Source organism: Crinia signifera, chromosome 5 (assembly GCF_055691185.1).
Source record: "Crinia signifera chromosome 5, ASM5569118v1, whole genome shotgun sequence".
In the NCBI taxonomy this organism is placed as follows: domain Eukaryota; kingdom Metazoa; phylum Chordata; class Amphibia; order Anura; family Myobatrachidae; genus Crinia; species Crinia signifera.
This window is the reverse complement of record NC_139221.1, coordinates 306301082-306317233: the sequence shown is the minus strand read 5'-3', so window position 1 is coordinate 306317233 and position 16152 is coordinate 306301082. Positions and strand designations below refer to the sequence as shown.

At 46.0% G+C, this 16152-nt stretch overlaps 1 protein-coding gene and 1 long non-coding RNA gene across 2 annotated transcripts in view; one reads left to right on the top strand and one right to left on the bottom strand.

Annotated features, from left to right (window-relative positions):
• Positions 1-3209: 3209 nt before the first annotated feature.
• Positions 3210-15184, bottom strand: FAM133B (family with sequence similarity 133 member B). The gene is made up of 11 exons (XM_083189454.1): positions 15022-15184; positions 13338-13435; positions 13151-13229; positions 12443-12511; positions 11925-11957; positions 10596-10667; positions 9498-9581; positions 8731-8778; positions 6719-6820; positions 5703-5741; positions 3210-4293 (listed from the first exon to the last, which is right to left on the bottom strand). Exons 1-11 carry the CDS (start codon positions 15043-15045, stop codon positions 4210-4212), a joined length of 732 nt encoding a protein of 243 aa, XP_083045580.1. The 5' UTR covers positions 15046-15184; the 3' UTR covers positions 3210-4209.
• LOC146081308 (uncharacterized) overlaps positions 15060-16152 on the top strand; it is a 23253-nt gene continuing 22160 nt past the window's right edge. Inside the window, exon 1 of the long non-coding RNA XR_014475107.1 lies at positions 15060-15149. This is a non-coding gene — a long non-coding RNA (uncharacterized LOC146081308). The remainder of the gene's footprint in view (positions 15150-16152) is intronic.

The following is a 16152-nucleotide window of genomic DNA, read 5'->3' as shown; positions in this document are numbered from 1 at the left end:
GGGCGCCGGAAACCCTAGTTTCGGCCCTGCTGTATGTTCTTACCGTGCTTGCATGTGATTCCTATGGACACTCCAGTTTCCTCTCACACTCCAAATACATAAGGGCAGGCTACCTGGCATATGACAATAAAATAACCCTACTGTGTGTGCAGAGCCAGCCCTAACCAAGGCAAGATTGTGGCTGGTGCCCCCTAGCAGAAACTTGCACCATCAATTTCTTCAGGCAGACACACAGCACCTGCCATAGGGCTCACAGATGAGGCCATACTCAGATGGAGACATGGTACCATACTCACCTACTCTCCTGGAATGGCTGGGAGGCTCCAGAAAATCAGGTTCCCCTCCTGGCCCCCGGGACGGTGGGCAAGTCTCCCGCATTCTCCCCACAACAACAAATGCCGGATTTTACTGTTGTCCAGGGAGGGCTAAAATTAAATGAAAAGCGTGTAATTTGCATCATTTTAGCCCCACCCCCATTTGCAGATCTGCAAATCGTAATGTTTTCTGGAATGGGGGTGGGGCTTAGTGACATCAGCATCTCAGGGAGAAAATGTGAAATGTAAGCAAGTATGCATTGCACCTACAAATGGAGCTCACACAGGAAGTAGTACTCAGAGGCGATGCACCTATCATAGGGCTAACACAGGAGGCCTTACTCTGACTGGCTGGTGCAACTGATGGTGGTGTCTAAAGAAGGGCTGGATGGTATTTCAGCATCTCCAGTCGACCACACACATTGGGTATGCAGTCCCTGGATCAACAATATCTTAAGCCCACGTCCCGATGCGGGCGTGCGTTGTGGGCTGCAATAGCACGGATCACATTGCATTGCATGTGCATCCGTTGTGCATGCAATGCGATGCAATTTGATGAAACCTAAGTACAAAAAGTATGTGCAAGCACCTCAAAGCACACATCGGCTCAGCACGCTTAGCAGCGTGTATGGGCAGCTTAAGTCCACAGTCGCTAGGTCAGCACCTAAGAATGGGCAACATACCCTAGGTTGACAATCACAGAAAGTCGACACAAGCTTATGGTCAACATGGACATGCCGGGCACAGCAAGGTACCATGCCTGATGTTAGAGGACATGGTACACTTATACGGTGTTCATGTTGACAAACACAAAAAAGTGAAACATTCATGTCAACCTATGTTGACCATTCTTAGGTGTCGACCATTAGCAGTTGATCTACACATTGTCTACCACAGGCATGTCCAACCTTGGCCCTCCAGCTGTTGTGAAACTACACATCCCAGCATGCCTTGCAATAGTTTATCATTCCCTATTAGCAAAACTGTGGCAAGGCATGCTGGGACGTGTAGTTTCTCAACAGCTGGAGGGCCAAGGTTGGACATGCCTGGTCTACCATCTATACCGTAACTACACATTGACCCATAGGACTAAAAAAAAAAAAAAAAATCAACTACATTACGCAGAATAACAAACAGGTCTAATAGGAGATGCTACTACATATAATACAGTATATTAATGAGGAATGTAGTAGAGTTCTAAAAGGTCTGCCCTTGGGACTGTATATACTCATTTCTGCCCCTATAATGCCTTCATTAAAAGTATATAAAGTATTATAAAGAACTGTAAAGGTCCATACACACTGGGCGACTATGGACAGCGATGATGACAATCATCGCTGTGGGGAAAGCCGCTCAGTGCATACACACTGAGCGGCTTTCCCCCTGCCCGGCACCGATGGAGGGGGGGGGGGGGGGAGGACAGCTTTGCATAGCGGAGCGCTATGCAAAGCCGTCCGTAAAGCCGCTCATCTGCCTTTATTACCAGCAGATGAGCGGCTTTCCCAGCGATGATGCGGGAGCGTGCAACAGCGCTCACCGTTCATCACCGGTCCATACACACTGGTGTTTTGAGCGACTTTCAGCTCAAAGTCGCCCAGTGTGTATGGGCCTTTAGTGTAGCTTGCTGGTAGGATAACAGCTTCTCACTACAATGATGGGGGTATAGAGGGGGAGGAGTTTGAGCATTAGGGGTAAAGTGTTAAAGCTCCCCTATACCCCACGGTGATCCAGTGCTCCCTAGTGGACGTCAGAGAAAGAGAAACAGTGTTAAACAATATTTTATTTCAATTTAAAGTTCACTTCCATAAAACAGAACAATTCCTTAATGGGTCTGGTACCGAAATTGATCATTTAAGTAGTTCAGCTTCAATATGAAGCCGTTGCATCATATATACATATATATATATACACATAAGGAAAAAAACAAACATACAAAACAAAATAGCTTTTGTACACGCTAGCAGTTTCAGTAACAATTATATGGACCTCAAGTAGCCAACCTGATCGTTACATATATTTACTAGGGCTACTTTATCTGTACACATGGTGTATGATGCCATAAAATACAGGACATGCAAATATTTGCTAAAGCAGCCTGATATTTGATGGGGGGGTCAGCAGCAGATAAAAGCAAAAATAAATCCCTATAGAGGCCCAGTCACCACAGCACTGTGTGTACATCACAGCATAGCCCAATAACATGTACATCTGTAAGCAAGGATGGACAAAGGTATGCCAACTGTGATACTACAAATCCCAGCATGTCCTGCCAGCCATTGGCTGAAGATAAGACTGGGGACTTGTAGTTCTGAAGGAGCTGGCTCAATTCATGTTGCCAAATGCTGATATGCAGCTGGATAATACTGATTATGGGGATAATTCTGGTAGACACAGTAAGCTGCGAGGATCGGAGAGCCCGCCCCGCCAAATACACATCCCGCTTCATGGTAGCGACAGGACTAGGTGGGTAACAAAGACTCATCCCCTCACATGCCGCCGCAAGATAAATCATTCGATGGTCCCGGCCCAACAAATGATTTCTCCAGCCTTCGCAAATAAAAGTCAGTGGATACTTATTTTTATTTGCGGTTGCCGGGATGAAGACAGGGCGGCGGCTAACATCATATGGCGTCAGCCGCCGCCCCACTTCATGCAGACCGCATTCTCATGGGAACGACCAATGAAACGCTAGGCGTTCCCACGAGCGACACCCAACCCCACCAACGGCTTGGCTACTATGCAACGGGAACCTGCACATGCTTATAAAAGACCATGGGCATACGCATTCATCCAACGATGGGGACTACAATCACCTCCTATGTGATCATGTTTAAAGGCCGTGTGATAAATTAAGATAGTGAGGGAATGATCTGCAACAGATGGGGGGGGGGGGGGCTTTCCCTTTAACATCCTATTACCTCATTCATTCCGTGGCCTATCATTTTACAGAGATCATTCCTTTGTATCTTTACAAGGGAACTTGCAAGGTTCCATCATTGGTTTCCATTGCTAAATAACTGCAGTCTCTTTGGACTTTGTACCCACGGCCAAACTCTCTGATCTTCCTACAATAAATGCTTATTATTGCTTTACCGTTTATCCAGAAAACATGGCCTGCACCGGGACATCTGCTCTTGTTGTGTTGAGAACTTGTCATATGTGCAAAATACAATTTTTTTTGTGCATGGTACTTAAGAGAGGAAATATGCCTTCCAAGACTACATAGGCAATTTGTCAGTCAGCTTCTTTATAGTATACTTGTAGTAATAAAAAAAGGAGGCAGCCATTTTGCAGGATGAATCAATTTTCAGCCTATTAGGTTGCACATGACCTCACCAAACCATGTGACACATTGCCTTGGGGAGAGCACTACTTTCCAGTCTGCGTTGTCATGAAAGTTTCAGACCACACGATGGATGCCAGGTACGCTACACTGGGTGTGAGATCAATAACGAATTGGATAGACATTAGGTCTATTCAATATGGTCAACAGGTCAAAGGTCAGCAGAAGTAAACCCTTTTGGGCTTGCTCAGTTGGCAAGGTGTCTGGCCGTGGTACTGCCACTCGGCATAGTTTAATATTCCCAATCGTATTCTACGTGGATGGTAAATCAAGCAAAGATTGAAAACTTTTGAACCTGTCGGCATTAAACACTGTCTACCTTATAGTGTTGATCTATTGATTGTTTATCTAGACAGCGCAGATCTATCATCCAAATACACTTTACTCCAGGCTTGATGGCAAGAGTATTTGACCTGCTATAATAGTATCATAAAGAAGCTAATGACACAGCCTAGCTTTTGGCAGGATACGTCCCTGTAAGACACTTGTACGTAGTACAGAAGAGAAGATCTAGGTACATAAAGGAGTTCAGTCATTGGCATTATACATCAGTTATTCAGAATCAGAGGCTGAAGGTACGGCTTTCTTTTTCTTCTTGCTGTGTTTCTTGTGCTTCTTTTTCTTTTTGGCCTTATACTGTAATAAAGGAAAAACAAGATCTTTATATACACATGTATTATAACAGTCAGCAGGTACCATAATCTGCACCGACCGCCCAGCCCATACGTACAACATAATGACGTGGTCCACTTATCAATATCAGCCATTGTGCAAAAGGCAATAAACAATACCAATTACCTGGACCACAAAATCTTATGATTAATGTAAGGCAGTTTCTGACCACAAGAAGCACGACAATATCAGAGGTCATAAACCCAGTACCAGGTAAGCTACACAGCAGAGGAAACTTTTTTGGGGGGTTAAACCAATACCTATCAAATCCAGGAATGTGGGACACAGAGTTCAAGAAAATGGATAGGCTGCATTCTCAGCTTCTCTAATTACCTGGCAATTATTGACAAAAACACTATACAGCTAGAAAAAAAAGCAATTCTAAAATAAAAATAAAAAAAAGGCAGAAACAGAAACATATTAAATACCCATCTCAAACCAAAGTAGGGATGGCCATCGTTACCTTTGCCATCAATGGCAAAAGTGCACCTGGCCATCGATAGTGTATAACTAACTATTCAATGGATGACCATCAATGTTTTTGCACATCGATGGTCATCCATTTTCTGTGATTGAGTGACCTGTGGTCCAATCAAAATGCGGGGGCGGGGCTTCACGGGTGTTGGGGCGGAGCTATGCTCCGTGTCCCAGCACTTTAGGGAAACAGCAAAAACGAAACTATTCGTTTAAGCTTTACATCGATGGCGGGAAACCATCTGGTTCTCCCCCATCGATGGCAAAAATATTCTACATCACCATAAACCATCGATGATTTCTAATCATCGCTGGTCGATGGCCATCCCTACACCAAACCCCCAAGAGGACAGACAGAGGACAGACTCGGTATTCATCAGAGTGTTCAACGGTATTGAGCAGCATCTAATTGATGTCATCCAATTAAATAATTGATTTTACCCATCGTCAAGAGACATTATAGGGGAAAATTTACTAAAGCTTTTAAAAATGAAAAGTACTGATGTTGCCCGTAGAAGCCAATCGGACTCTGTTATAATTTCTCTATTGCGTCCTAGAAAATGAGAACAGGAATCTGGATGTTTTTTTAAAAGCGTTAGTAAATATAGTCCTAAGTTTCTACAACAGGTATTTTAATCAGGCACTGAAAGAAACCACAAATTTGTAGGAGAATTATGAAAATGCTGAAACCATTATCCAACCGCTGAGCAGAGAGATTCAGAGGTAGATGTATGAAGCAGTGATAAAGGGAGAAGAAGTGGCCCACAGCAGTCAATCAGCACTGAAATAACATATATAATTTGCATAATTGATACAGAGCAGCTGATTGGTTGCCATGGGCCACTCCTTCTCTCTCACCATTGGTTCATAAATCTACCCCTCAGAGAGGAGACACTTACAGCTTTCTCTTCACTGCTTCTTCTCTTTTTCCCATAGACCTGAAAAAAAAAAAAAAATCACGTCAATCACCCCTTAACAGCAATTACACCGATGCAGTACAGGAAATCACAGGGAGGGCGGCCATTTTGTGGCATGAAAGTACAGTATATAATTTACTAAGAGCTGACATCACTGAGTTGCTGAAGAATTAATTGCATGTGGGTTGCCACAGTTTCTTAGCCCAAAATGGCTGCCGCAGTGGAGTGGAGTCCGTGAGAGTGTGGTGTATGGTTCCGACAGTCGGGATCCCGACTGGCCAGACTCAGACAGCATGGCAAGAGCAACAAAGCCCCTTGCGGGCTTGCCATGCTGCGGGCATGGTGGCTCGCTACACTCGCCACCTATTCTATTCTCCCTCTATGGGGATCAAGGACCCCCACGAGAGAGAATAGTCGGGGGCCGCCGGGAACATGACTGTCCGGATCCTGACTGTGGAGGCCCCGTCCGGCACCCATCCATGAGACAGGTACGCCTTACTATCACTCTGCACCCATGATGGCAATGGCATAAACAATTTCCTTGAACTGACTGTTTTTTCCTAACAAATGATATAGTGCATACACATTAAACCACACATGTCCAAACTGTGGCCCTCCAGCTGTTGCGAAACTACACATCCCAGCATGCCTTGCCATAGTTTACCATTCCCTAATAGCAAAACTGAGGCAATGCATGATGGGACTTGTAGTTTCACAACAGCTGGAGGGCCATAGTCTGGACATGCCTGCATTAAACGATTTTCCAAGCGATATTATTCAATAGCCACATCAAGGAGCATGCTGGCGTTAACAATATAGTAAGGAATCTGCAGCATTTACAGGCAACAGAGGGGGTCCTAAAGATCCGCAGGAGCGTTCACTGTAAATTATATTAGGCCTGATTCAGACCGGTTTGGGAACCAGACATCCTGACTGGAGCGGTTCCTATGCGGTGCATTCAGCCAGGGAATTGCCGGAATGTAATGTATCACACTAACCGCCTCCTCCGATTCTGACGCAAAAGAAGAGTCACAAGAAGAATATCTGTGGTCGTCGTCATCTTCCGGACGTCTCCTTTTCCTGCTCGCACTCTTACGATTCTGGATACAAAAAAAAAAAAAGAAGTAAAGTTTATACTACCCAGTTCTAGCATTCATGTTATTTACACGTAAACCACATGCCAGAACTTAGCATGTGTTACACAGTCTCTAAGGGCTGGCTTCAATTAGCTGCGGTCCTTGTGGCAATGCTCAGGGCTATTGAACCACAGGCTGCTCTTTTTTTTTTTCAATTCAGTAGTTTTTTAATTGAAAATTTTCAAATTTTTCTTGCAGGTAAAGAACAAACACAAACAAAGCAGAAACCAAACAGAAAACATAAGCAAGATTCAAAGATCAACAAGTAGTCAACATTCCTGCCATTACATGTTTGGGTGCTGTGCTACTTGAACATTTTTTATATAATAAAATGTAAACTAGAATTACATTCAAAAGTAAGAGTGTTCCATTAAACAATCTCAACAATGTGTACTCGATTGTGTTTCCCACCAGAAGTGAGGTATATACAAGCATAGTGTTGGTTGTACATTGGGAGTTTGCAGCTAGGTATAATGGGTGACCGGTCTGCGTCAGATTTAACCAGGATGAATCATCCACATATGTCACGGATACAGTCAGAGGGGAATTGTCAAGTTATAGCCTGACTAGGGTCGCACATATAAGGGGGAGGATAGCCATCTGTCCCATATTCGTAGATATTTAGGGTGAGATTTAATAGGATGAGAGATTCAAAACGTGAGTGATTTGGTGAGAAATCTCCAGGTTTTTTTAAAGCGGCAATCATTTACACTGCAAAATCAAACTGGCATTGCTGTGTAAATGATTGCCGCTTTAAAAAAAACTGGAGATTTCTCACCAAATCACTCACTTTCTGAATCTCTCATCCTATTAAATCTCACCCTTAAGTCTCAGTACGTCTACACACATACACATATCTCTCATGGCAAACTGTCGTTAGTGAGTGATATCCAAGCGGCAAGAGATGGGCCGCTACAGGCCAGCCAAGCCCTCGCTATACAAACCTTGGCCAACATACAAAGGTTATTTACATATCGTTGGGTGCCATGGTCCAGTGTGTCATCTCCAATGGCCGCCAGGAGACACACTGTGGACGAGAACGCATCAGGGGGGATTCCCGTAGACGTTATGGTCTGGATGACTTGCTGCCAAAAAGTCTCAACCACCGGGCAGGACCAAATTAGGTGCCAAAAATTGGCGAACCACAGGCTGCTCTTACTGCGGCCGCTGACAGAGCATTAACCCATAGCTCCAGGTACTAAAACCCAGAATACATGGGGTAATGTGCGCCATCCCAGGGGGTGATTAAATAGCATTAAAGCCTGCTAGAAATACTGGGGCTAATTGAATTCAGCCCCAAGGGGGAATTCAATTCAATGTGAAGTGTGTTGGACAAAGGCACTTTGCCGCCAGTTACATGGATAACTTCCCTTTTCACCCTGTAGAGTTGAGTAGCTATCCTATTAAGCAGTAATCATGCGTAAAGATCACACTGCATTGAATACGCTACATAGAGGGTACATAGAGGGTAGATGGCAATGGAGGAGATGCTGGGAGAGATTTATCAACACATGGAGATGGACCAGCCAATTAGCTCCATATTACAGGCTGTGTTTGGAAATATGACAGGATGACCGGTTAATACTTTTTCTCTCTTCAGTTTATCGCTCTCCAAGCTTTGATAAATCTCCCCGTTTATGACTAACATTGGTTCAGCCTCTGCTCCTCGTGGGTACATTTACCTAGTAAGGGACTCAAGCAGAGATGTATCAAACCCTGAGAGATAGATCACCAACCAATCAGCTCCTGCCATTTTTAAAACAAAGCCTGTTAAATGTCAGTACTGTATCGCTCTCGCTGCTTGGATACATCTCCTCCATACTGTGATAACAGGATTCATGATACAGGGGGGGTTTTGTGTTACTGGAACTCACAGTATCTTTCTCCTGCTCTTCTCTGGATTTCCTCTTCTTTATAGGATCCTGAAAAGGAGAATATAAATTATTACAGAATAAGAGGGCCCGATTCTGACTTCGCTGCTTAGCGAGTCACCTAATGCCGCACGCCGTGAATGCCCGATCCCCGTGCAAATTTCCCCACTGCATTGCGAATGGATGTTTTGCATAAACATCCAATCACAGGCGAGTGTACTGGGTGAAATCATTTCATGGTCGCCAACTATTGGATGATTTTTCCCCTGTTTGCAAATAAGTCAGTTTTGCTGAGAACGGTCCAGGTCCGAAGAACCGGGCGGGCACTGACATCAATGCAACATCAGTCGCCTGTCACCAGAAACCATCGGCCTGCCTGCGTATGTTTTCTGGGAGCAACCATGTTTTTGTGGGTGCGGGTGTTTCCGTGCGAACGCCCCCCTGACTGCCTCCATCCTGCCCCCCCCCCCCCCGAATGCCTTTACGACTGTGCAAGTTACAAAAGGTGTCCGCACAGCGGCACTGCACATGCAGAATATGCGCAGAGCACAAACATCAGGCCCCGATGCGAATTGAATACAAGCGATTCTGGTGTAAATGGCAGAGAGCAAATGTTTTCTAACTTTAAATAGAAAAGCTAGCATTTAATTGAAACAGTAACGGAAAGGGAACAATGTTCAGTTATAAATAGGCTTCTCTGTGTCCTCTTCCAAGCAGGACCTGGCTTAGCGATGCCAAAACATAAGCGTATATATATTTATGTCCAATACCTTGCCGTCCGAGTCAGAACCGCTGTCTGATGATTTGCGAGAATATTTTTTCTTCTTTTTCCTTTTTGATGGTTTTTTCTTGGTCTTTAGAGTGAAAAAAAACACAAAGCAAAAACAAGAGGTCAGTTCTCCCAGTATCTGATCCCTGGCGCATTCTTCAATGCGGACCAGTGCATGGAGCCGCATCGTTTTTCATATAGCGAGAATAAACAGCAGGATCATGGGAAATTGTACCATCAGCTAGAGTAATGCAGTACAAACTCTCATTAGCTAATAGAGCAACAGCTAGGAACTGTACATATATGTATTTACAGAGGCATTAAAGTGGGTACCCGCAAGCCAACCTTTCATATAGTGCACTGGCAATCAAAGGTACAAATAATGACAATGTTAACAGTTTACATTTATCCAGGACCTCACAAAAATCCCCATCTCCCCATAATGTCCTCTAATATTTACAGCTACCAATATAATATCTTGTAAGAAAGGCACCGTGTCCAATGTTTAACACATTGGACACGGTGCTATGCCCAGCATGTATGGACAGCGATGATGAATATCATCACTATGGGAGGAGCCACTCAGTGCATACACACTGAGCGGCTTTCCCCCTGCCGACGGAGGGGGGAGGACGGCGTAGCATAGCGCAGAGCTATGCAAAGCCGTCCTGAAAGCCGCTCATCTGCTGGTATAACCAGCAGATGAACGGCTTTCCCGGCGATGTTGCGGGAGCGCGCAGCAGCGCTCACCGCCGGGGCAAACACACTGTGCGGCTTTGAGCTGAAAGCCGCTGAAACCTGCTGTTTTAAAGCGACTTTCAGCTCAAAGTCGCCCAGTGTGTATGGGCCTTTAGCGAATATGCCTCACATGCTATGGAACCTGCATTTACTGTAAAGAAGCCTTCCCTATTCTTTGAGCTGAAACCAACTTTCCACCATTCTAAATTAACTACAAAAGATCTTATGACTGACATCTGATTGGTAGGTTACAATATAATGTTGCCTTTCACCCCGCATGTTATCATAGAATCTCCAATGTCTCACAAAAGTCGTGAAAGTCGTGAAAGTAGTGAATCTAGACGCTGGTAAGGACACTCACCTCATTATCAGATTCTTCAGAACTGCTGGGAGAAGGAGAACTTGATGATGCAGAAGAAGATGATGGAGACAACTTGACCACAGACAATAAAAAAGCAAATCTTGTGAGACGCACATTTGAAATAATAACAGCTCATTCACCCCCTCCCCTCCAACCAGAAACACTCAGTCATTTTTGCAAACCGCTGCTCAATAACAACAGGTTGGACCTCAACATTTACAGCAGCAGTAATTATATGAGCAAAATGTATCGGTATATTTTTACTTAATATTGCAATTCAAAGCCAGCGCCTTCTGCAATTAGTGTAGCTTTATATTTTTATGTGAAAGCTGCTGGTGCATACGCCCAACTATTCCCCTTGCACATTAAACAACCCTTCTGTTGTGGTATGACTCGGTAGCGCAGAGCAGTTTTAGTGCAATTGTTATTAAAATACGTTTTATTCGCAAAATGATGTTAATAAAATGCACAAACTGCTTATGCTGATCAAAATGATATGAGACGGTCTGAATTACTATGCTACAGTGTTCTCCTAGAAAACAGTAGGGTTTGAGTTTGCTTGTGTGTCTTATTCACATAGCGATGCTATGCCCGGAAGTTTTCCGGGCTCAGCTGCGCTGCCGCAGTGGGCTGTACCGGAAAATCCCCCCCCCCCCCCCTGCTCCGGCGATCGGTGCGCCGCAGCTCCCCTGCCCTGACCGTCCGGCCAGCCAGCCCGTTACAGTGACGTCGGCAGCAGGCTCAGGTATGGTCGGCGCAGCTCGTGGGGACTCGGAAGCGTTCAGGCACCCGAGCCGCGAACATCCCCCAGCCTGCCACCGACGTCACTGCTGAATGTGACAGGCGGCTTAGGCAGGGGTGAGAGCGGCTGTAAGAAAGCTCCGGCGTACTAACGCTGGAGAGGAGGCAAGGGGTGGGGGCGGCTTCTAGCTTTCTGTGGTGGGTTTTGCTGGGGCAGGATAAACCTGCCCTGGTAGGTTTGTCCTGCCCCAGCAAAACCCGTCACTCAAGGGGTTAAGCCTTAACAAGAGATGAATGCAAGTGTGATAAGGAGAGATAAACGTCCAACCAATCAGCTCCTTACTGGCTTTTTTCAAACACGGCAGTTGGCAGGTGATTGTCTGGACGTTTATCTCTCCTTATCACCCTTGCATTTATCTATTGTTAAAGCTTAATACATCTGCCCCACTTTCACAAAAATAAATAAAGAAGACACCCAGTGCTAGTGGAGTTGCATGGCACTTGTCAGCCCATTCACGACAGATATTGTAAAACTTCCCAAGAGTCTAATTAAATGGACAATGTCACAGAGATGAAAGTGGTTCTCACCCCACCAGATTTCTTCTTTTCCTTTTTCCGTTTCTACAGAGAAAACGACAAAAGACAGAAAGATCAGTCACTTGTATCGGACAAGAGAAAAAAAATCTGTGGGCAACTAATCACCTGTGATGTAGGGGTGATACAGAGTAGAGGGGTGCCGGAACACTAGCAAGTGGCAGACTACATCATTTTACCCTAATCCAGAACATGCAATGTAAGGTTGCATGTACCTGGACTGACCCCTATGACTTAATTTATGCACTTCCTTTACTGCGGTGCATTGTACCACATGACATGATCTAATTTAGGGCCAGATTCGCTAAGCTTCAAAAGTGATAAAATGGAGAGATAATAAAATGGAGAGTGATAATCAGCTCCTACCTGCCATGTCACAGAATGTGTTTGAAAAATGTCACACAGGAGCTGATTGGCTGGCTGTTTATCACTCTCCATTTTATCACTTTTGAAGCTTAGAGAATCTGGCCCTTAGACACAGTTTCATAGCGATCACTTAACACACAACCTACCTCCTTTTTCTTTAACGAACTATCGGTGATGACTTTTTCTCTGTGTTTCTCAAGTTCCTTTCTCCAACTCTAGGGAACAATATCAAAGACAGAATATAAGAAAGAGGATACATACATACAGCAATACACACACAGATATATGTACATGACTAAGATCTCTGCGGATCACAGCCAAGTACAAAATGCCCAGAGGATCTCAGGGGTGGCCAATAAGTGGCCCTCCGGCTGTTGATGAACTAGACATCCCAGCATACCTTGCCTTAGTTTTGCTATTTGGCCATGCTGAAACGAAGGCAAGGCATGCTGGGATGTGTAGTTCATGAACACCAATGTGTTAATTTGAGCAACAACCATACTGTGTAGCTGTATTTAAAAAATATTTAGACCCTAATACAAAGATGAACGGATGTTGGTGTGTTATCACTTTGGCACGTAGAGGGTGTGGACACAGCTACAGGTTATGCGGACTGGATGTTAGAGCAAGTGCGCTGGTATGGTGGGCTATCATTCACACCCAATCAAGGGTTGGAGCTCGTGTGCAGTGATGACCACAAGCAATGATAAGTATATACAACTCTGTGGTGCAGGAGGCCATAACAGCTGTTCAACTCTAGTTTAACTTTCTACAGCAGGATGCAATACATATGTATCAATAACACAGAGCAAGGCTAAACCATGATCATTTAGTCTCTGGACAAGGGCACAAACCTCATTCATTTTTTCTTCAAACTCTGCCAGTGCCCGAGATCCTTTCTTCTTCTTTTCTAGTTGTTCCTTCACTTCCTCCCTGCGGAAGACATGTGGCACCTACAGTATTACTTGATATCCCCATTGTGAGAATACAAGCCTACCGCATCGCTGGCTTATTTCAGAACTACATGAAAGGATAGCTCACCAAGTAGGCCTAGGTCTGCTCAGATAATCCTGTATGGTTGGGCCGCCGGAAGAGGAGGGGCCTCTCGCACGGGCCATGGCTATTGGGTTCATGTACGCCTATGAGGAAAGCAGAATAAACAGTGACCTTAGGATAGGAGTTTCCACCCAGAAAACAGACTACATTGCTATCGGCACCGAGAGCACAGATGACCAGGCTGGAGGCGTTACAAACACCGATGACTCAAGACAGGTAAAAGGTAGACAGTCGGTAAGGTCAACAGGTACTAAAAGGTCAAATTAGCTCCACAAGTCTACATGCATGGAGACAGCACGAGGCCACAATCACAAATGATCAGAGAGGAGGTTACAGTCTTTAAAGCGCCTTTGTTATTGTTGCATTATGAATGATAATGAATGATCTTTTGCACACAATTTTCACATGAAATTAGATAACAATAGGACTTGGCAAGGTTTAGAGGACTGATCCTACACAGCCTTATATGGCAAGAACCAGAGCCTGTCCCAAGGAAAAAGCCACACACTGTCACTCAAAGCTCTCTTCTAATCTACATTGGCACTGTAGTGGAAGGAGGGTTGGATGGGTGGTGGACTTTGCCAGAGAATAAGCATGGCAAGAAGAGGAGCGGTTCCAATACTCTATACCAGGGCTGGGCAATTGCGGCCCTCCAGATGTTGAGGAACTACACATCCCAGCATGCCTTGCATCAGTTTCAGCATGGCCACATAGCAAAACTAATGCAAAGCATCCTGGGATGTGTAGTTCCTCAACATCTGGAGGGCCGCAATTGCCCAGCCCTGCTCTATACCCAGTACAGGTACACCACTTACAACCCGGCACCCTTGGTTCTGGCACTGTGCTAGATTATCCATTTTGCCAAATACTTGGTGGCATTAGCGGCATCCAAGCAGCTCGCCCCACCTGCATCGTTTTGCATGCGCTCCCGCGGGCATCGCATAGCACAAAAAGTATGTGCTGCATGCGGATCGGATTGCATCGCACACAAATCGAATGCAAAACTCATGCGTTTGCGATCCAGCCGATGACGCGTCGCAGCGTGTATGGGGGCCTTTACGTCTGCCCTGTAGTCAGCCCCCACAGCACCTATACCTACCGCAGCACTTCTCCCCTGCACAGCCTGACTCCTCCCCCAGCCTAACTCCGACCGGCACCAGAGGTGTTTCGATTAAAAGAGGTGCCGGTACATTTATGTACGTAATAGGTCAAGGGACTATTATGTTGCTAAGGTATCTGCATGACATTAGTCATTAACAGCAGCTTGTAGTATAGGCAGAACACAGGTATATTCAGAGTCATCCAGAGTAATTTAAACATTTTCATCATGGAACTGCAACTTATATTATGTCCAGGTTATAGCAGACAGCCTCCTAGTAATAGAAGGTAAACATGGAGCACCATGATGTGTATTAGATGCCCAAGCATTGATTAGGACCATTACATAATATACCACATAATACACATAGCAGGCAGCCTCCTGGTAATATAAGGTAAATAATGGAGCCTGTACATGTGTACTAGATGTCCCAGCAATGCTCAGTACATGATATAATAACACACAGTATATATAGTAATACACATAGCAGGCAGCGTCCTGGTAATAGAAGGGGTGTCAGTGCCGGACTACTGGGTGCTATAATAACCCTGCACCGGAGCCGGTACGTACCACCCGGTTGTCACGCTTCCCCATGATGCACCGCGCACCCGACGAGATTCCCAGCCCCGGAGCGCAGCAGAGACGTCTCCCAGTCCCAGCTACCGAGGCCTCCGAGTGGGGACACAGAGAGACAGCAGGTGTGATAGAGACAGGCTGCAGAGCCGTGAGCTCCCCCTGCAGGACCGGAGCGCATTGCACCCAGAGCAGCACATTAGTTATACTACTGCCAGCAGCTGGGCAGCCACTGCTCATCTCACTAGACTAGCCCTCCCAACAGTCCCGATTTTAGCGGGACAGTCCCGATTATCAGGGGCTGTCCCACCCGCGGGCGGCAGTGTCCCGCGGTGTGGGGGGGCTGTTGGGAGTCCCATACCTCCCAACTTTTCACCTGAGGAAATAGGGACACTCGCCCGAAAAGGGGGCGGGGCGTATGCAAATGAGGGCGCGGCTTATGCTAATTAGCCGCGACCTCATTTTCATACGAGAATAGACGCTGTGCGCATGCGCACAGCGTCTATTCTACTAGATTGGGGGGTCTCCCAACTGCCACCCCCCCCGCAGCGGGACAATGCCTGCCGCGGGTGGGACAGCGGGACAGGACCCGAAAATCGGGACTGTCCCTCTAAAATTGTGACAGTTGGGAGGTATGGAGTCCCCCACTGTCAGCTGCTAAGCAGTGGGGAATAAACGCTGTGCGCATGCGCACAGCGTCTATTCCCGCTGCCAGGGGGCTGGGGGCATGGCTAGAGGCTCACAGAGCCTCTGGGTCATGCCCCCATAGCGGCAAAATGGGGGCGTGGCCTCGCGGGAGAGCCGTGAGTATAGGCCACGCCCCCGAATTAGGCCACGCCCCGAAAATTCCGGCACGCCTACGGCGCGCAGCAGCAGCGTCTAGACTGCTGAACGCGCAAAGTTGCTAGGTACTAGGGGATATGGTATATTAGATCTACAACATATAGGTCGACCACTAATGGTCGACAGGGTCCAAAGGTTAACAGTGTCCAAAGGTCGGCAATGTCAAAAGGTCAACATGGAAAAGGTCGACTTGAGTTTTTCATGTTTTTGGGTGTCTATGTCGACATGGACACTAAGTGTACCGTGCTATGCTCGCCATGCTTCGGGCCCGGGGCCCCAATGCAC